At 55.0% G+C, this 21,622-nt stretch overlaps 1 protein-coding gene across 4 annotated transcripts in view; it reads right to left on the bottom strand.

Annotated features, from left to right (window-relative positions):
- Positions 1–695: 695 nt before the first annotated feature.
- Positions 696–21,622, bottom strand: part of DLG3 (discs large MAGUK scaffold protein 3) — a 37,759-nt gene continuing 16,832 nt past the window's right edge. The window contains exons 10-21 of one of the 4 annotated variants that reach the window (XM_027663152.1): positions 16,551–16,665; positions 12,786–12,962; positions 12,343–12,418; positions 11,681–11,780; positions 8,819–8,860; positions 8,043–8,093; positions 7,132–7,233; positions 6,784–6,956; positions 6,106–6,215; positions 5,047–5,138; positions 3,236–3,365; positions 696–3,146 (exon numbers count right to left, since the gene is read on the bottom strand). In XM_027663152.1, coding sequence (XP_027518953.1) covers positions 3,259–3,365; positions 5,047–5,138; positions 6,106–6,215; positions 6,784–6,956; positions 7,132–7,233; positions 8,043–8,093; positions 8,819–8,860; positions 11,681–11,780; positions 12,343–12,418; positions 12,786–12,962; positions 16,551–16,665 — 1,145 coding nt within the window. In that variant the 3' untranslated portion in view covers positions 696–3,146; positions 3,236–3,258. Of the gene's footprint in view, positions 3,366–5,046; positions 5,139–6,105; positions 6,216–6,783; positions 6,957–7,131; positions 7,234–8,042; positions 8,094–8,818; positions 8,861–9,958; positions 10,005–11,680; positions 11,781–12,342; positions 12,419–12,785; positions 12,963–16,550; positions 16,666–17,156; positions 17,289–21,622 lie in introns of those variants that run through there. The other 3 variants (XM_027663155.1, XM_027663153.1, XM_027663154.1) reach the window with 3 other exon arrangements.

Genomic DNA, 21,622 nt, shown 5'->3' with positions numbered 1-21,622 from the left:
AAAGGAAATACAATATTTAAAAACCAAACCCCTCTCACCTTTCCATTAGCTCAGCTAAATGACAAAGTGGATTCAGGCAAGAATGCAGTGACACCCTACTCACCCCATTTGTCTTCCAGTGAACACTCCTTTTGTCTGCACTTGAAGGTATTTAAAATGATATGAGTTGTCTTTACAGCTTCTTTCTCCTCTCTGCTATCTGAACAGCATGTTAAACTGTAAAAAGAAGCTCTGTATTGGCTGGACTATGTATTTACTTTGCTGTCTTCATATTCAATACAGGAACAACTATGTAGCAACATGTAAACCCTATTATTTGCAAAGCAACCTCCCCACAATTCAAACTATGACCCAAAATACACTTATGGTGTCACATCATCAGGCCAGACTCAACCTGTGTTACAACAACCCAACCATGAAAGAGCTTTTCAGTGGCCTAGTTACAGGCCCAGCCACTTCCTTTCTTTTATTTTCTCTTTTTTTCTTTTATTTTTTTTAATTTCCTTTTTTGCATTAGGCAAGTTCTCAGTGACCACCTTTTGTACTAAAAAAAAAGCAAATTTTTTTTTTTTTTTAAAACCCCTGTCAACACTTCAGTTTGCCATGGAGAGACCATATCAATAGGTGCTAAGATCACCAACAAACCAGATGTGGCATGCAATGAAGGACTCTACAAGAAGGTCTCAAAGACAGAGTTCTTTGCAACTCTCTGTTTATTAAAAATATATGTCTCCTTGGAAGAAACACTGTTAACCAACTACTGTTGTCATGATCGATTCGATACTGTCAGCTATGCCATGGAGTACATCATCTTTTTCTCCACGTGACTTGACAGAGGGAGACAGGCTATTAGGCAAAAAAAAAGAAAAAGGAAAAAAAAAATACAGGAATGGTGTGACTAGCACCTTAAGGATTTTTGTTTCACTTACTCCACTTCTCCAGGGACCGACATTTGTAGCAGCCGGAGCAGGAGCAGCGGGGCAGGGGGTGGATGCTGAGCAGGAATCCATTGCCAAAGTTCCATGTGCTCCTTTAGGGTCGTCCCCCCCGAACAGCAGAATCCTTCCTGCCCTCCACCGTGCTCACGGCTGCGTCTGTGTCCCGCCTCCTGTCCCCAGAAGCTGCTCAGTCCCTGCAGGGCTCCTTGGGATGCAGGAGGGGCAAAAAGGGGCTTCTCCCCAGACAGCACAGGGACAGTCCTACAGTTCCTGCTCACACTGACAACCGTGGCCTGTGTGTGCCAGGCCCTGACTGACACACCGGTACCCATCACCTCCTGGAGAGGGGACCAGCACCCCATGCCCTCACCTATCCCTGCCAAAGAGGAGGAGAACACTTACCTGCTCGTGCTTGTGCAGTGACCTCGGCCCTGGTGCTTGGCCAGCTCTGTGCAAGGTGGGAGCGCTCGTACCTGCACACAGGTGCCCAGCAGCACAGCTCCTTCTCAAAGGCCACACGAGTGTCCCCCCAGCTTCACACCAGGGTCTATTCCCACACTGGAGCCCCCACTCAAGTATGGAAGCCAAGGTGTCCTCAAGGACAGACATGTCTCAGCTCAGGGCCGTCGGTCTGGGTGCTCACAGTTGTCTCACTTGAAAAATCCCAGTGCCCAGCAGGAGGGGCAGCTCTGCACCCCCTGCCCTCAGCCCTGCCAGCACTCAGCACCACCTCGGGCTTCTGGGGGCACCCCAAGAGGGGGAGCAGAGCCCAGTTTTGGAAACAGGATTCGTGCAGAGGTGTCAGAGACAGAACCAGGCAAGGCGGCCACGCAGTCACCCACCAAGCCCCAGCTCCCAGCAGGTGAGGTCCTGCCGTGCTGGAAGGATGGGCCTCCCACTGGGAAAGCCACCACTGGCACCTGCACGCAGCAGAGCCAGGAATTTGGCATGGAGCAGGGAAGAGAGGAAGTTTTTTCAGTTCTGTTACTGATTTGGAAAATGTGAGTGTCCATCCAAGGCACAGCTGGGGGCTTTTCCTGCCAGTGGCTAATGCAGAAGGGAATGTCAGTGTGCTGCCACGAGCTAGAATGGGTCATTTCACCTGCACCCACAGGTACAGGGCCAGTCCAACATCCCAGGTTTTCCACAGCAACACAGGACAGTGAGTACATTTGTTCCATGTGGCCAGTAGAGTATTTCTTAACTAAACACCACAGATCTAGATTCTATTTACAATAGAGCCAGCTTAAAAAATAAGTTAAAAAACTGGATTTTATACCCATTCAGTTCATTATTAACAAGAGAAAAATGGAATAATAATAATAATAATAATAAAAAAAAAAAGCCAACACAACAACACAATATGGTTTTGGTTTAAAATCAGCTTAAAAAAATAGAACCAAAAGGAAACCTCTCATGCAAACACATAAGGTGGTGTGTAAAACAATGTGCAATTTAATATGTAGTATCATCCATTCTCTTGCTCCGCAGCCTCCTGCTCAGTCTCTGTCTCCCAGCCTCTCTCAGACCAGCTGCTGCTCCTTGCTCTGGTCCCTCCTGCACAGGCAGTACCAGTCTCTGCTCTGCCTCAGACCCAGGGTGGCTGCAGGGAACTGGCCTGGATGGGAGATGCTTCCAAAGCACCTGGTACCGTTTTGAGCTCTTCCTGCCCAAGTGGACTCCCTACGCCCCGTGGTTGGGACAGAGGAACTGAAAGAACCTTGCAATAACACAATACCTTTCCAGAGAGGTCCCTCAGGTTTCCTAGTCCACATACATATATATATATATAATATATATATAATATCTCTCTATATATTATATATAAATTACATATACAGATAAATAAAACGCTTTCTGCTGCCCGTGTGTCGCGCTGTTCAGAGCTGCTAGACAGTCACACTTGGAAAAATGCCCCTGGAGCTCTGATACCAGCTCGTGTTCAGAGTCCATTGTTTCACTTGTTTCTTACATTAGTCCTTATCTGCCTCCTCCCATCTTGATTCTTTGTTTAGTTAATAATAATAATAATAATATAATAATAATAATAATAATAATAATAAAAAACGACCTTGAATGGGTTCTCATCTGTCTCTAATGGAGCAGTGGGAAGGTCCATGCAGGAATGGTGGGAACAGTCACGTGATGAATGATATGAGTTCATCCCAACAAAAGAAACAGGACTAGAAAACTCAATTTTGCGACGATCTAAAAAAGGGGGCAGGAATAGTTTTCATATCCCTCCCCCTCAGGGCAGAGGGCTTGGATGGGTGGGACTTCAGAGATCTTCTGCTCACAAGGAAGCAGGTGGGGGACATCTTCAGAGCTTCTCTGGGGACGGGACCCAGATGTAGTGCCCGGACTGGTCCTCAATGATCTGTTTGATTTTGCTGTAAATCTCTTCAAGAGAGTCTCCTTGTACGATGGCTGGAAGAGGAGAGAACAAGCAAGACCTTGAGCACCAGGCAGCACTGTCCCTTCCCTGCCACGAGCTGCGGGAGGGCATTCCCTCTGTCCCAAGGGGCCGGAGGGCACAGCCAGCAGGGACTGAACCGTGTCAGAGGAGCTGCAACAGCCCCACTGCGACACAGAGGGTTAAATCAGCACCTCCCTGGGGATTAGCCAGCACTGATCCCGGCTGGCAGAGCTCCTCGGTGTGTGCAGGGCTGGCTGGGCTCTCCACACCAGGCTGCTAATCAGCTTTGCAAACTGTGTCAGGCACCGAGGCTGCGGGTGGGCCTGGCACTGCCACTGCCACTGCTGCATCGTGGTGAACCCGAGCGAGGGGAGGCAAGGCTGGGGCACATCAGTCTGCCCCGAGGGGCTGGGTTGGTCTGTACCCTCTGGTCGGCTGCTGAGGGCTCCTTCTGTTTGCTGCTTCCCCTGCTGCAGGCTGGGGATCGTGTGCTGTCAGGCCGGGAAAGACCACGGCACTAACTCTTGCTCAAAGAGCAGTGATGGTCTCACCACCCAGCACAGACACTTCACTGTGCTTCCTGCATCACAGGAACATGCACATGGTAAGCTTCCTGGTAATCCAGCCTGCCTCTGTACTCTCCAGCATCTCTGTTCCCTCATTTTAAGTTGCTGGCACAGCACTTGCGACAAGAACCATCTCTCTGCCCATTACCCAGTTCTTTCAACAAGACATTTCAGCCAAGGGTGTTCCTTCCCCAGGTCACCCTCAAACTCACCCTCCAAGTGTACAGTGGCATGCTGAGGGCCTGCAAAACTGCAGCACAGCCCCCTGGAATAACAGCCAGCAGCTCTGAAGCTGCTGCCCAGGACAGGTCTGGGGAAAACTCTTACCCTGTTTCTACCCAGACATTTGTTCATACGAGATCAATTTTTGAAAAAGGTTCTGCTTGGGATTCTTCCCAGTAGCTGTTAGGTGGGTAATATAAGGTTTGGCAGGATTATGACTCCTCAGCTTTAGAATAAACAGTTACTGCTCTGAAGAAAAGATGGAAGACCAGTTTCTCTGCATCTTTGCCTGTCCATGATTTTCCACAATTAATCATGTTACAAACATTAGTTCCTTAATGCACAAGGATGCCTGTGTCATGAGCAGCTCATCTCTACAGGCACAAAGTGCCAGCAGCCCCAGCCTGGCTCTTCAGCAAAGACTACTTAGGAAGTCAGCCAAACTTCCAGTCTTTTTTGGGAGATGTTTTGTAATAACTCAGGACAGTCTCCACTATTTAGGTCACTAATTTTTTATCTTTCCTCTTTAAATAAGATACTTCTCTCTTTTGGAAAATGCTCCCCTTTTCCCCACGCAGGGAGTTTATTTCCTGGAGACTTGCAGCACCCTGAATCTCTGCTGTGCTTCCCCTTTAGTAGTACTAAAGTTGGCAGTAAGTTTTCACAAACTCAGAAAATCCTGCCTGACAACTCGTCTCCTTCTCTACAGCTGGTTTGTTCTTATCCACTGATCTTGGAGCAGTCCCCTTGCAGAGCCCTCCTGGCAAACTGCCATTTCTTTTTTGCTTTGATGAAGCTGGATGTTTTCCCATGACCCCGCAGTGAGACAGTGCTGGTAGAGAGGTCACAGCTGTCAGATGGAAAAATGAAATAAATCAGATACAAGCCTGCTCAGGACACTCACCTGTAAAATATTCTCCAAACTCTTGCTCAAGTTTCATGGCTTTATCAAAGACCTTGTTGGCCTGTTCATACGTCTGTCTCCGGTTCATCTCCCTGCCATGCACAAAAAACCAGAAACTTGTAGTTCTTTTTCTTAGCAATGAACAGAAGCAAAAATAGCCCACAGAGTCAGGGTGCCTGGGAATCCTGTGCTCATAGGAATGGAAGCTGTGCAGGACCCAGCTCTCAAAGGCAGGGCCCTTCCCCACGTGCTCCAGGCTGCCTTGGCACTTCATCTCAACTTCCAACAGTTCTTCCCATTGCCACCACCTCCCCTTCACCATAGCACAGGAGTGAACTCAAATCCAGACAATTCCCTGAATTTGCAAGACCACTGCAGAAGTCTCCCTGCTTTTCCAGAGCCTGTCACCATGCTCCTTGCCTAGGTTTCCTCATCTTCATAAAACACCCAAATAAGCAAATTGACCCCTTCTGGCTTGAGAAGGGGTTATCCCAGCAGGGTCTCTTCTGATCTCAGAGTCAGTCTCAAGCTGTTGAACCTCCTCACAGATATTGTTCTCTGCTGCTCAGAAGAGTTGAAACCTCAGCTCTTACATCCTTTCCAGCCTCCACTATCCAGGGCCAGAACAACAGGACAGGCAGAAGGTCCCCCTTAGGAACATAGGAAGCATCTCCTCTCTGTTCCCCAGGGCCGTCCAGGCTCAGCCACCACCCAGCTGTGATCCAGCACTACAGGCTCTCAACAGCTCTTCTGGGCCCAGTGAGCAGTTTACACCAGGAACATTTGGGAGCATTTTTACATTTCCCATGGATGATCCTCTTTGGGACAAATGAAGGGCTTTAAGCCAGAGAAATCCACGAAGCCTGGATGCACTATGGCATTAGATGTGCAGGGACATCACACAGACAGCAACGGGCCCGGCTCCTACTTAACAAGGGACAAGTTCAGCACCAAAAGCAACCTCTGCTGCTTTCTAAAAAGCAAAGGCAGCAGACACAGCCCCCCCATGTGCCAGAGCTCCTTGCCCTGGAGTGGCACAGAACACGGTGCTGCACTTACATGAGAGCTTCAATGGATTTTGGTTTGATGAAAATGGCAATGGGATACAGTTGTGCTTGTCGCAACCTCTTGATAGCATTGCCAGACACATCCAGGATGCAGTGTTTCCCCTGGAAAGGAGACAGTTGGGATCAGACCTGCCCACACAGTCTACTCTGTGCAGAAAACAGCTTGCTCATACAGATGTGCTTACAAAGGAGAGGAGCCACAGTGATGAAACCCCAGTCCTCAGACATAAGCCAGCTCCCAGTGGCATCACATTCCTGCCTGCTCAGGGCAGGACAGTACCAATGCAAAGGGACTGAATTTTTGCCTGGACATCTGAAACGATTTACAAGCCCTTGGTAACTCCAGCACTCCTGCAGAGGAATGCTGCTGCTTTGAGGGCAGTCAGGTACCTTTGTCCTGTGAGCTCCTAAGCACAAGGCTGGTGCCACCAGTGCTGGGCTTTCGGGCAGAGTTTGGATGACAAAGGTATGACAGTGAAGTAAGAGTTACACAGCTGAGAAAAGCAGCCACATGGCTTGGCAGGACTCAAGGGAGGAGAGGCTCGTGCCACACTCACTTAATGTGGTTACAGCCCTTCACTAACAACACAGGGAAAGGAGGGGAACTGCTGAATGTGTACGGGTTCAGGTTGGATGTGTCCCAGTCCCAGGAATGCCACCTGACACTCACCCTCTCTGCCACTGCTCGCACTGACTGAATGCTGGTGCCATAGAGATTGTCATTGAACTGCCCAGCCTCTATGAACTTGTTGTCTTGGATGTCTTTCTCCATCTGTTCCCTGGATACAACGAAGTGGTAGTCCTGTCCGTCCACCTCGTTCTCCCGCCGAGGCCTGGTAGTGTCTGGAGGAGAGTGGGCACCAAGAGTGAACCTGAGTGACACACGGCAAACCGGGAGGGGGAAAACCCACCAGTGTTCCCGGCCCCCTCCCCATGCTGTGGGTGAGACCCCACAAGCAGCAGAGCCCCCACTCTCCCCTCCCTCCAGCAAGAGCACTGAATGTCAGCTGAGACTTACGGGGCACGCAGGAACCAAACTTGTGTGGGAATTCCGAGATGAGGTCATCGTTAATTCGGTCCTTTGTTGGCCCCAGGATGATCACCGGCCTCGCATAGTGAACTGTGAACAAGAGCCACAACCTGAGGCCCCACCTGTGCTGCAGGCAGCTGACCCTACTGCCACCTTCGGCATCGACCTGCCCTCTCCCTCCTGGCAGTGGGTGCTCTTGCTCACATGGGCACCCAAAGGTGCCTCCTCCGTGCGAGTTTATCTCCTCCTGGTCACGGTCAACATCTCCTTCCCATCTGACCCAAACCATCTGTGTGGCCCCAAGGAAGGTGCTGCAGGTCTCCAGGGTCGTGGATCAGCAAAGCTGCTCCCTTGCTCAGGGCAGGAGCCAGGCAACCAGGACAGCTGGGTGAGGATGCCACGGAGCTGGGGGAGTGACGGGAGCCTAAAAGTCAGATCCAGCTTCTGGCAAGGAGAGACCACCGAGGCTGGGAATATTCAGCCTGCAAAAGGGTCTGCAGGGATTGAGCATCAAGCAGAGTTACAGGCTGAGGGCCAGGGGAGGAGGGTTGCTCTGCAGCAGGGACCTGGTCTGAGGCAGGAAGGGATAATCCTGTCCTCAACTGGGGACTAAAGCCCAGCTCAGTTTTAGCTCTGGATCTCTCCCTTGGTCTTGCAGACCGCGTCACAAGTCTTTACTGCTGATTGAAAAGGGGCAGTCGAGGCCAGGCAGAGCCCAGCGAGGCAGCTGCACTCCTGGCTCTCCTGCTGCACGCAACACATGAGACTCCACTTGTGTTCACCCAGCGTGGTGCTGGGATGGCAGGAGGGGAGGAGGGCACCCTGGCCACCCTGGTTGTGCTGGGGACACAGGTGGCCACGCTGGAGTGGGAGTGGGGCAGCTCAGCACCAGGACTTACTTTCTTGCCGTGTCACGGGCTCGTATGACAGGATGGTGTCCTCTTGTCCTTCTGCAACAGAGCCAGGGAGAGGCAGGTGAGTGCTCACAGCAGCTCTCCAGCCCCTCTGGACCCATGAGAAGCTGACTCCTGTCGGTCTAGCCTCCTGCAGCTCTGGGGACACTCCAGGCTGCCCACATCATTCCACCCATGGATGTGGAGCATGACAGGCATGCAGTTACCAGCCCTTGAGCCACTTCAATTATTCACGTCCCAGCTCTGGTTCAAGCCTCCTCTTTCCCTCCCCACCACTGCAGGCTCTGGGCCCATTGGAATGTACCATCCTCCCTGCAGGGTGGATGGCAGGTGTGCTGCAGGTATTTAGAGGACCTGCTGGGGACAAAGGGAGCATCTGCTGCTGCTGGATCCCATGTTCTTGTACAGGCTTGGGCTCCAGGAGTCACCCATGCTACAGACCTGGCCTCTGGCCGTCGCTTCCTGCAGTGGGCACCAAGGATGGGTGACCACCATGGACTGGGAACCCACCACCCAAGCTTGGAGCAGAGCCCTGCATCCAGGAGTGAGCAGTGGAGCAGGCAGGTTTGTTCCTGCTCCCCAGCCCCTGCTCTCCCTGGCTCCCAGGAGGGAGCTGGCCGCAGCATCTGTGTCACCAGCAGGAAGGACCAGCCTCCGAACAGAACCACCACTGGGACAAGACAAGATGGAAGTGCCAGAACGTGCACACTCATACAGGGACACACACACACGGGCTGGGAGAGCAGGTGAGACACACTTACTGGAACTGCTCTCGCTGTCACTGGTGTTTGATGTCACGCCCTCTGCAAAGCAACCAGAGAGATCCCCTTCAGAAGGAGCATGGGTGGGAGGCACAGGGGCACCCTGGCTGTCACCCAGCACTACTGATCCAGGGCAGGACAGCACTGGCCTCCCAAAAAACCTGTGCCCCAGCACCCACTGGGATGAGTCTGTGCCACATGGGCAAGGGCGGCATCTTTTACCCTTTGCTGGGGAATGGGGGACATGCAGGGGGATGCTTGGCTACTCTGGGAGAAGGCAGGAATGCCAGGAGGGCTGCCTGGCAGGTGTGGGTAGACTTGGTGGTTGCACTGGGCTTCCCAGACAGAGGGAAGGTGTAGTGCACAGGGAGGAGGGTGCTGGCAGGGGGAGCAGGTGCAGCATGCACACAGCAGGCAGGGAGGGCACGGCTCCATTCCGGCACAGGGAGAGGGGAGCCTACCTCTGGGGACGGGGCTGGGACGCACAGAGACAAGACAGTGACAGGATGGGACAGAGTTTGGGGCTTTGCTTGCACAGGCTGATCCTAGTGCTGCGACCACCCCACAGAGGCTTGCTGGCCACTGCCTGCCCCTGTCAGGCTCTGCACTGGTTGGGGGGTGACGAGCTTGGTGGGGACTCGCTGGGAGGGCCATGGGGCTCCCGCCAGTGTTGATTTGAAGCTCTGGGTAGTGCTAACCCAGAGGAAGGTGGGAACACCTCAAAATGCTGTCACCAACCCCACTCAGAGCAGGCCTGTCATGGTCATGGCCTCCTTCCACCCACACTGGTAGTGGCTCTGAGTGCTAAAGCAACAACCAGCCCAGCCAGGAGCAGGATGAAGAAGAGGATGAGGAGGTACAGCTCACCCTGGGTGCAGCAGGCAGCCCTCAGTTGAGTATACTTAGGGCATGGCCAACACCCCCAAACAAGCTCCCCCATCCTGTCCCACATGCAGCACTGGCACCTCAAGCCTTGTAGCCTCTGCCAGCAGACGTGGGGTCCCCATCAGTGGAGCAGCACTCAGGGGCCTCCTCCTGCCCCACACCCAGAGAAGCACAGCTGCCCCAGCCACAGCCAGGCCATTCCCCAGGCACCGCCAGCAATGGAAAGGGAACAATGTGCATTGGAATTCAACTTACTCAGGTTCTTTGCTCCATAATAATCGTCACTTAACCCAGGGAAGTCCTGATTTCACAGACAGCAAGAAGGGAGAGAGGGGGAGAGAAGAGAGCGCAGGAAAGGGGAGTCAGAGGGATGGGGGAGACAGAGCCAGACCAGCATTAGTGACAGGAGTGCAGAATGGCCCAGAGCTGCAACTGCAAGTGAGGTTAAGTGTTTTCAGAGCTGACACTATCAGCCCACTGCCAACGTCTTGCCTGGTGCAGCTGGACCCCCCACCAAGCTCACCCTCTCTGCCACAGAGCCCCCAAGGGCCACTCTGGATCTGGGAAGGGCAGGGCAGCCCCAGCAGCATCTGCTGGCACTGAGTAGTTGCAGCCCTGAGCTGCTGGCACAGGACAGGGGGGGCCAAAGTGTTTCTCCTTGCAGAGCACAATGGCAGGGCACAGTGGCTCTGTGCTCCCCTGGCCACTCTGGGGCCAGACACAGCAAACCAGTCCTAGAACATGTGCAAGGGGACATGCTTTTCCCCACCTGCAGGTGTCAGCTGCCCCACACCCCAGTGCCTGAATGGGCTTGCAGGGGGCCCCCCTGCAAGTTGGGATGGACAGTGGCAGAGCACAAGGAGGGAGCTGGCTGTGGGTCTGTGACACAAGCTGAAAGAATGTGGCCTGTCTCATCCCTGTGCTGTAGGTCACCTCAGTGCAGGGCTGGCCAAAAGCAGGGCCTCAGTGAGCCCCCAGCTTTGGCACAGAGCTGACCAGAGCCCAGCCAGGTGGAGGCACTACTAGAGATACCCAGACACACAAACATAACCTTCAGCACAGGCCAGAGGTTTGTGCTGGCTACTAAGATCACTGGAAGCTGGCACCAGCCTGGCACGGACACCAGAAGGATGCAGGCAGCACCCAGAGTAGCCCAGCAGCAACTCCTGGCTCTGTATGACACCCAAGGCAGCCCCAGAGGGGAGGGGATGTGCTTGCTGTGCTGGTACTGGGGCAGAGACACTGCTCTGCCTTCTCCAGAGGTGTGAGGGCTTGCTGAAGGACTGGATGCAGTTTACCATCTAGGAGGAGGGGCTGGGTTTGGTGAGCAGCTCCAGTGCTGCCCACATCAGGGCTTGGGGCAACAAGCTGAATGTCCTGCCTTTGCTAAGAGTCCCAGGGTGCTGCCAGACAAGAGCTGGGGACCCCCCAACGTCTGCAACCAGCTACCAAAGATGTGCCTCAGTCACAGGTGGGCAGTTCCTCCACCAGCAGGGTCACGGCCCCCCCGCGCACACAGGGAAGGGCTCTCCAGCGGGAATACAGAGCTGCAAGTCACTTCTAGGGGAGATGGAGCTGGAACCTTCCTAGGCCCTCAGCCCTGACAGGAACAGGAGAAGCTCTGCAGGAGGTAGCCAGCCCCTCGCTCGGAGGGAAGCAGCCCTTGGCAGGCGGAGGGAGGGAGCAGAGCCCGTAGCAAAGGGTGGAGAGCAGGGGGAGGCAGAGCAGGGAGTCAGGTGGGTGTAAAGTCGGATGAAAAGATGAAGACACTGAACATGAGAGAAAGGAAGGGAGTGCCAGCCTGCAGCCGTTGCTGTTGTTTCAAGCTCCGGTCTCTCTCTAGCTGCTGGCACGACTGTGGAGCACAGTCCTGAAATCCAGGCAGATGCCGGGACCTCTGGCTATGGAAATGTGCTGAATCTCTCCCCTCAGGGCAGGGCACCTGAGGGTTGCCCTCTCTGGCCAGCGGCTACTTACGTTCCTGTCCGCTGCTCTCCTGGGCCAGGTTCTCTTTGCTCTTGTAAAATGGAAACTTTCGAGAGAGGCGAAAACTCTTTTTACGTTTCGTTTTGATCGACTGAAGAACGTGGAGATGGAAGGGAGGACAGAAAAAACAATGGTGTTTAACGCATGTGGGGAAAATTAAAATGAAGAGACAATGAGGAGCTGTGTCAGGGCAGTTACCCTCAAATGAAATCATGGAGATTACATGAGAACTGTAATGCAGGAAAAAAATTAAGCATGGAGAAAAACATGTGGAAGGGATGCTGGGAAGCTGATGGGGCGATCAGCAGCTCTGCAGGGGTAGCCAGGCCGTTCTCCCTTCCTTGTTGGCATGTTAAGCACTGCTCATGAGGCATGAGGGCAGCTACCTTCATGAGCTGTTTGCAGGCAGCTCCTGGACACAGGAGTCCTTCCCCAATACTTCTGCACCATCCTGGACTCTCCTGCTCAATTCCTACACAGTCATTGGGAGTTTGTTCCAAGCAGATGTGGGCTTGGGGTAGGTCCAGTGACATTGCTCTTTGCTTTGGGATTGTTCCAGCTGCCCCACTGGGAGCTTTGGCTGCTGGGACTCATCCTGCCCTCGCTAGTTACCAGCTCCAGGTGCCCTGCTGAGCCCCCAGATCAGCACTTACCCTGTTGGACTCAATCATGCCAGTCCTGGCGTGGAACTTCACTGTTTTCAATCGTGCTCTCTCCTTCTTTTCCACCCTGATCAGAAGTTAAAGGGGAGAAAGAGCTGTTAGTCCCATGCATGTGCCCTCCATGCTGCTGTGACTCTGCTCTCACTTGGAACCCCAGGCTGGCTAACACCAACTCTCCATCCCCAGTGACCACAGAGGGGGCTGAACACTCCCCTCCTCACCTGGAATCTCACCCAGTTTTGGAAAACACCTCCCTAGGGAGACCTGCACAAAGCCCCAGCTTGCAACCGAGGTGCCCTGCATGCTGCACAGCCATGGAGAGCAGTGCACTGCAGACCCCAGCCTGAGCAGAGCCCTCAGGGCTGCAGGGCTCACAGAGGTTGGGGGGCTCCAGGAGGCACCACGTGTGACAGCTCCTGCTGACAGACACTCACCTCTTCTTGCTGGGGATGACCCCGATCTGCTCGCTCTCCCCGTGGGGTGTGACGAGCCTGGCTTGCCACCACTCGTCATCGGAGGCGTTGATGACGTGTAGGATGTCCCCGTAGGAGAAGCTGAGCCCCTGGCTGGGCAGGCAACTGTCCCGGGTCCGGTCATAGTCAAACAGGGCTCTATGGGGGAGCAGAGAGGAGCGATGCCTTCTCTGAGCACAGCGAGGCAGCAGCACTGCCAACCTCCTGAGGCACTGCCACCTTCACACCTCAGAGGATTTAAACCAAAACTCCATCCACCAAGGTGAGCAGTGCTGCCAGCCACCAGCACACCCCTCCACTGGCAGGCTCAGCACACCTCCCTGAAGTGTGCAGTGCAGGAACAACAGTGCTGGGCCAAAACAGCTTGCTCCTGGCCTCAGCTGCAGGAGGCACACGAACCACAGATGCACTGCAGGCGCCTGTGGTTAGAGAGCAGGTGAGGCTCACAGCAGCAGCCTGCAGGAGGGCTGCTCCCCACCGTCCCTCTGTGGCTGTGGTGTCAAGGAGCAGGATGGGGAACATCAGACCCCACTGCTGGTGGTTGCACAGGCAGAAACTATCAGACCACGATGGCTTTGAGCACACGTTTTATGCACAGGGGCATGTTAGTCCAGAGCCTGTGAATTAGGAATGCATCTGAGGGTATATATATCTGCTTCCACAGCTGATTCTCTTCAGTCTCCTAAATACCTCCCCTAAGAATAGTTTATTTAGTTTAAAATTATCTTCAATATTAAACTAACCAGCTATAGAAAGGATTTTTTTTCACTAGAAGAGCACTACTCTTCCTGCACACACTACTCGCACACGGCACTGCAGCCCATACCCATAAGCTGCTCTCAGGGGCTTCATGTGCAACTCATTTTACTATGTCAGATCTCAAACCACGTCTGCTTTGACACATCAGCTATGCAACAAACCAAACCAAGGGAAGAGTCACTAAAAATTGCCACTGCTGGCAGCACAACCTGTGTTTGCTCCTGGACACTGGCCCTACTCGCCCCCTCAGCCCACCGTGAGCCCAGGCACTGCAAAAGCTGGCTTACTGCTGGTTTAATCCTGGCACTAACAAGCCTTCCTCAAGCAGGAGAGACATCCTCTGCTCTGCTCATTGTCATATATCTACTGGGGAGACTGAAAGGGGTCTAAAAGCACACAGTAAATGGAAGGGCTAAGGGACCATGTGGTACATCCCCATGGAGCTGGGATGGCACTTCTGCCATGGGAGTGCTGGGCTATGAAACCTTTTGGGTCACTTGGGACTGGGTCTCAAATGAGGATGAGAAGAGGGGCTGCCTTGTGGCTTGGGGAGGGCTCTTTGGGACAAGACCCAGTGTCTCCTATGCATCCAGATACATTCAGCCACTGGGTCAGTTCACCTTTCCCAGCTTGCTCAGGGCTGGGGCAGGTCTCGTACTTCGTCCCTCAGCACACTGGAGCCGGCAGCAAAGCACCAACGGGTGCTTTGGCTGGAGGTAAATAAGCCTTGCAGGCAGCTCCTGGCCAAAAGATAAGGCTGCATGCGGCTGGCAGGCTGCTGTGAGGCCTGTGCCACTGGCCAAGGCCCCAGGGAACTGGTCAGGCCGGTTCCCAAACCCAGGGAAGCCCTGCCCACTCGTGCACCCTGCCCTGCAGAGCAGCGCTGGGCCCGTGGCTCCTCCCGCAGCAGCCACCAACATCCCAGGACAGGCACAGCAGGACCTGTGTAAGGGCTGGACACCTGCAAAGCCGGCACACGAGGCATTTGCCTCCCCAAGGCATGATCCTCCTGCAGACCAGCCCCTGGCTGTGCTGGCACCCAGGACCCACCATGTCTGGGTGCTCCCCAGGGACCAGACGGCAGCACGGTCACTCTGCTCTGCCCCGAGGCCAGCTCACAGCACAAACAGCCAGGAGAGCAGATGGTTTGGCTGGAGGGGAGGGAAGCAGTGCCAAGGACTCCCATGGCTTCCTCCCGGTACCCAGGCACAGTGCCTGCCTGACCTCCATCCCTATCCGGCCTGGCCCCAGTGCTGGCAGACTTTGCCCTGCAGCAGTGCAGGCAGGTGACAGGCAGAATGTGAACCTGCCTTGTCCCTGCCCATGCTGCACGGCTGCAGCTCCAGCACCCCTGAATTGGCTCCAGCAGGCACTCGGGTGCCCAGCTCCAGCCTGTCCACAGCACTCAGGATGCAGTGCAGCTGCATGGGGCTGACTCAAGCAGTTGGGTAGCAAGTCCTGTAATTGATGTCCTGTCCACAGCACAGCAGTTCAGCTGGTTTCGGGTAAACTGTGCTTGAAACTACCCCGCCCAGAAGGGCTGGGGCAGCCTGGGCGCCCAGCAGTTCTAGCAAGCACATTTGCAGGGTGTGTGTCGACCAGAGCTGGAGCATGTTGTGAAGGGCCACACTGGAGGAAAGCTCTCCCCTGGGATACCCTCTCAGCAAGGCACTGCCCGCTCCACTGGGCATGTGTGAGGAGACACAGCGCTGTGGAGGCCTCCAAAGCCACACAGAGAGATGAACCAAGAGATAAGAGATGCTATGAGCAGCATGGAAGCAACAGAGAGCTCTCTGGTTCACAGGAATACTCTGATACATACAGCACCTTTCCAGGCAGAGAACAGGCTCAACTCAAGCTGGACCAGCTTAAACCTCCTCCACACATGAGGGTGTCTACAGGAAAGCAGGGAAATAAGGGCAGGACTAACAAGATGATGTTTATTTAACATAGTGCCCACTTGTCACACACCCCCAGGAAGCCCCGAGATACTAAATCAAGCAACCTGCCTGCACAGACTTGTGGGAAGGTGTGAATTGCAGGAACCCAGAGCTGCAGCTCTCTCCTCCTGCCAGGTCAGGTTTGCATCACGTCCACTATGCCTGAAGACCCTCTCCACAGAGCAGCTGTGCAGTGGGAGATGCAGGCTGAGGCTCGTGCAGCCTCAGCCCTTGCCATCCTTCTCACAGGGAAGAAGCGTGCCCTGCTCCTGCCAGCCCCACCTGCAACAGGCTGTGCAGGGTGAGGATTTACAGGATTATTTTAATTACCAAGTTAAAATTACTCATTAGCTGTCACCCCACTGGTACTGTGGCGGGCATGAGGTGCCAGGAGGCAGGCAGCAAGCAGGGGTTGTCCTGGCTGCACAGGACTCACAGCAGTTATTGCTGCATGGCTGTTTAACCCTTGCCTGCCCCATGCCTGGCTCCAGACCAAAAGTGCATTGAGGGTTCAGAGCAATAATCCTCCTAAAAGCTCATCTCCCATCCAGCCAGATCCTGCCACAGGAACGGCAGAAGGAGACATGGAGAAGCCTGTTAGCTGAGAGTGGTTCGAGCAGAGCGCCCTGAAAGCTGCCACAAGCTGCCTGCGGCAGAAGCAAGGCTGGGTGCCCATTATTTCCCTGCTCTCCAGTGGTCCTCAGCGGGTTGGCAAGGCCAGCAGCCACCCCGGGCTCTGTAGAGACACCACTGCTTTCCAAAATGGAGCAGCCCTTGGAAGAGACACTCAAGTGCAGAGCACCCAGCCTTGGCAACCCAGTGCAAAAGCACTGCTCTCCCTGCTGCACCCTCCGGATTTCGTGGTGCTTCTACAGCACTCGCTCCCCTGGCCTCTGAAACACTGTCCTCAGAGGTGCTGCACAGCCCAGGCTGAGTCATCCCTCCCTGCACCCCATCCTGTGGGGATACACCATCCCATCTGCCTCCCACTGCGGGGAGCAAGGGAACGGAGGGTGCTGAGCCTTACCTGACATAGAGGGATCTCTTCTCGCTTGTCCGGAGCGAGCCAGAGCCGGAGCTCATGCTGCTGTTCATCATCTGCTCCCTCAGGTCGTGGATCTTGGACTCGAAGCGGCTGTACTCTGTGGGGAAAGGGCTGGTCAGTGCAGGCAGAGCTGCCCCCACCCCGAGTGCCAAGAGAGGCCTGTCCACGAGGCATCTTGCCCATGAGCCTGTCTGTCCCTGCACACGAGGGAGGGCAAAGCTAAAGAGGTTACAGCACTCTGCAGGCATCCAAGCAGGGATTCTGGAACAGGCAGGGTACCAGCTGCTCCCAACCCACCCCAGACAGGCAGCTCGGGCAAGGGCTGCCAGACCTCCATGCTCCATGAGGGAACGGCTCGGCAGGGCTCAGCAAGCTGATGACCTACAGAGCAGTTCAAAACACGCAGAGAGAGTGAGAGCCCCTCCAGGAGACCATCAGCCACCGGCTGGAGCAGCAAAGCACGACCACAGAAACTGGGGGGGGTCCCCACCTACTGCTCTTCTGGCAGCAGAGCCCCTCTCCCCAGCAGGCAGGGGAGGCAAAACACAGCCCCCGCCCTTGGAAGGGGAGCAGGGAGGAGGAATTCACCTTTTGCTCCTACATCTCCACGGCAGAGACTTGCAGGAAGAGCTGGGGGACCCTCCAGAAGCTGCTGGCACCTCCCTGCCAGGAGGCTGGGCAGGAGCAGCCACCACCCCAGCACCCACCCCGCGCCAGCCCGACCTTCAGCCGGGTGTAAAGGTCGGGCAGACACACAGAGGGTGGAGGCACCAGCCTCCCTACCCAGGGCCAGGCCAGGAAAATTTGCCAGGTGAAAAACACCAGGCAAATTGCTGGCAATGCCACAGCTCACCCCATCAGATGTCCCCTTATACCCTTGATTTTGTCTCCTGGGCATAACCTGCAGTTACAGGTGAGAGAGGACTAGCCTTATCTCTGCTGTAAGACTTGCCTAGAAAGCCTCAAACACCACAACCCAGCAGTTTAGAGGTGGTTTGGGTTTTAATTTTGTGGAGGGGAACACAGCAGCTCAGCTGTGGAGGCAAGTGCTCGCTGCAGAGCAGAGCCCTGGCCAAGCTGCATCACACGGGGGGAGCAGCAACACTGCTAAGACACACTCCATGGGCTGTGTTTGGGAACCAGTCCCTCTCCCGTGGACTCTTGGTGCAGACAAATGTAGGGTTGGGGTTATGGGATGATGCAGCTGCAGTTTGGCATTTCCTGACTCTCCAACTGGACATGCCTGGGCATCCCTATCCTGCACCCAATTGCCAAAGATGCGTTTTTACTTAAAGACTGGAAAAAAAAAAAAAAGAAAGGCAAGACACACAAAAACTGCCACGTGGCACACAGAAACTCCCTGTGAAGCCCCTTCCCCTGCTATGCAACATCCAAAGGTGCTGCAACACCAGGCAGGGACAGCTGCTTAATGTGGAGACCACCAGACCCTCAGCTGTCCCACACCAAAGGGCACCCACTGCCCCACCTGCCTTCCTGCCAGCAGAGGAAAACACAGAAGTAACAAGGCATGGGTAAGGCTTATTTGATAAGAAAATTAATTCCGACACCAAAGCAGCACCAGGGTTTTATGGAGCTCCCAGCAGAGGGAAGTGAGCTTCATCTCACTCCACACCTCTCGCCCTGCACAGCTCATTCTGCCCCAGGATGCTCAAAAGCTCCTATATCCCAGAGGAGCATCTGTCAGAAGTGGGTACAGCTGCTTCATAAAGCCTCTTTGGTACAGAAAGGCTATTTCCCCCAGAAAGCATCACTACAACCCCTGCTTCCAGCTGAGTCATCTCAAATCCTGCTGGGGGCACGGATTTTCTGCACACCCCACATCTAAGGGACCACTGCTCTCACTACACAGTCTCACATCCCTCCTGTGACACTCTTTTCCATGGGAAGCCTGGTGTGGAAGATACAGGATTAGGCAGAAAACACAGGGCAAAAGGAGGCACCAGCATCAGGGTGGGGGTGTCAGGAGGGCAGCCTTGGGATGTAATTGCCCTGCCAGCTACTGCATATGCACCCCCTGCATGCAGCCTAAGGGCAGAGCTCTAACACCCCCACCTTGGCTGGGGCATTACATGGAAAGGAACTTTCAAAATTTTGCTGGAGTGGCCATGCTCCTTGGGTGGGAAAAGCCCATCGGTATGACAAGAAGCACAAACCAGGCTGGTTGTGGCAAACTGAAGAAGGACACAGGGGCTGCTCTGGCTTTATCCTCTGGTAAGTGAATACAGTCCTGCCCTAGGAAGGGTCTCCCAAGGAGACACCAACCCACACTTACCCCGACTGTGGGAGGGCACAGAATGGAGGAGCAGCAGCCCCAAAGCAAACCCACCACCTCCCTCCCAGAGCACAGGAGGCAAGGTTACCCCAGGATAGGGCATAGGATGCTTCCAGCTGCCACCAGCACCCTCTTCACAGCATGCTAGAACAGTCCCTGAGACAACTGCCAGCAGATCACCCCCAGTCAGCACTGTTCCTGCCTTTGCTCCTCAGCTTTGAGCCACTTCGCCTCTGCACGCTGGAAGATCTTCTGTGCAGCTGAAACCCTCCTAGGAAGCTTGCCCATGGCTCAGCAGGGAGGCAAGCCATGGCTGATCCCCATGGGATCGGGTGTTCAACAGGTTCAGGACACGCTTATCAAGACTGAAAAGTATGTAACAGGGGACCCGGCACCTCCTGCCGTGAGTGCCATCTCGACACTGCACCGGGATGTTTGCTCTCCTCACTCAGCAGCTCGATAAAAACACTGCTCTACCCTCCCACTGCTCTGCTCTTCCCAGGGTGTGGGACTTATTCTGTCCCATGGGGTGAGCTCGGTGCTGGGAGCAGAACACAACCCTGCACCCCCGAGTGCAGACTGCAGATCTTTATCAGGGGTCACCCACCTGCCCCAAGGACCCCCAGAACCAGTACAGGTGTGTGACACACCTGCAAACGTGCCCAGCACAGTCAACAAAGCAGTGGGGCTGCAGCTGATTTCTGGGCACCAGGAGACAGCACAAAGGAGAAGGTGCTGGTAGAGAGGGGAGCTGCGTTGGAAAGAAACGCCTGAGCGTGCATAAAGCCCTGCATACACATGTGCCCTGCTCTCTCTAGTATCCAAACCCTCTTACCCAGGCAGGCTCTGCTGGGCAATCACCAGAGCCCAGAGATGCTTAGCTACAGGCTTCAGCCCAGCCACCTGCAAAAATTACCCACAGCTTCAGTCTGGTATTTTAGTGCTGGGTTAAAGTACAGACACCTCCCTCCACAGGCCCAGGCGAGCAGGAGGGAGCACAGCCCTTCTGGGAAAAGCTTGGAAGCTTTCAGAAGTCATTGCACAGCCCTGGCACTTCTCTTTGAGCAGCCAGCTCAGAGAAAAGCCATCACGTGAGTTTTAGTATTTCCAGGTGAGGAATATCAAGGCTTTGTTACAGGAAGAGGAATTGCCAAACCCAAGTGCTGGCAATAGCAGCAGGCAAAGGTCAGCAGGAGAAGTGCTCAGAGGGAAGGGACCTCACAAAAACTCAGAAGAACCATCACTCCTCCTCCTCCTCCTTGATGGCATGCAGCAGGGGTCAAAGGCACTGCACCAGGTGCACAGGAGAAAGGCAGGACAGCAGCTCCTCCTTCTAGCCTTCCTTGGTTTGGTCTTTGCTTCTTTTCCCTACTAGTGCCTGGCAGAACACCACAGGTAGGGCCCCTTGCCCCCTGAGACCTGCACAAGGTCAGACACAATGCACACGTGCTCTCATCCAGCAGCCCAAGAGAAGCTCTACCCATGCTCAGGTATAGGAGACTGGTGCCATGCTCTGCCCCTGCTAACAGGGAGAAACTTCTCAAATCTCCTGTCCACCAGCATCTTCTCCTTTGGACATCCCACAGTCCAGCCCTCCTGCTCTTCCCACAGCTGTGACGAACACGGAAAAGGCAAACATTTGGGACCACACGTCCCCTTGAGGAGGCTCAGCCTCACGCACACCTGGGAGTCCTTTCTCCATGGATCCCAGGCCTTCAAGCCTCTGGAGCACTGAGAGCAACTTCCAAAATACAACAGCCTGTATTCCACAGCACCAACGCTGCCTTCTGGGATGGCTGCAGCCTGTGTGCCGGGTGCTGCTGCCCACACATGCCAGGAGCCATCCTGGACCCAGAAAGCCACCAGCTACACAGCACTGACATTTCCTCCTCGGTCTAAAGGGGTTGGAAAACATTTTGTCCTGTTTGACATTTAGAAACCACTCTTGGTTGGCGTCTTTGCCAAATCTCAAGTGGCAAAGGGAGCCAGAAATACAAGAACATTAAGTGCTTCCTGGAAAGAAAGAAAGAAAGAAGGAAAGAAAAAAAAGAGCCAAAACAAACAAACCCCACACCCACAGCACAGCCCTGAGCAGCACTAATGACTCCACGCCCCAGTGGCCTCTGCCACGGGACAGAGGAGGAACAGCAGGGACAGGGATCAGCAGGACATTGCCCAGCGATGCCCCTGAGGAGGCACAAGACAAAGGGGTGGCACACTGGCCTCCTTGGAGAGGACCAGAACCGCTGGCAGAGGAAGCCGGTGAGGCTCAGGAGAGACACCTTTTCCAAGGGACGGGAATGGCTGCATCCCGGCACGTGCACGGCGCCGGTCGGGACACGGCACAGCCCCAGGAGCATCCCCTGGCCCCTCGCTGGCTGGGGGAGGATCCTCCCAGCGCTCCCCCTCCCAGCCCGCGGGCCACCCTCCAGCGCTGCCGTCCAGGGAGGGTTCGGGCAGGCAGCTGCCACCTCCTCCCTTCCCACTGCCCCCCGCGGGACCACCCGCCCCGCGCCGCTGGAACCAGAGCCCGGCGCTCACCGCGGGCTCGCAGGTGCGATGCTCGGAGGTGGGGGCGAACCCCGACCCAGCCCCGCCCGCACGGCGGGTCGCCCCCAGCACGAGCGACCCCCGGGGCACCCCCCCCGACCGCGGTGTGCCCCAGCCAGGCCCGCGGGACCCCACGGCGCCGGGCCTCGCGGCGACGCCCTCGGGCACGCAGAGCTCTCCCTCCTCCCCCGCAGAGAAGCCCGTCCCGCCG

The sequence above is a fragment of the Corapipo altera genome, unplaced genomic scaffold (assembly GCF_003945725.1).
Source record: "Corapipo altera isolate COAL_440 unplaced genomic scaffold, ASM394572v1 107b, whole genome shotgun sequence".
NCBI classification, from domain to species: domain Eukaryota; kingdom Metazoa; phylum Chordata; class Aves; order Passeriformes; family Pipridae; genus Corapipo; species Corapipo altera.
The sequence above is the reverse complement of the archived record's forward strand: the minus strand, read 5'-3'. Positions and strand labels throughout refer to the sequence as shown.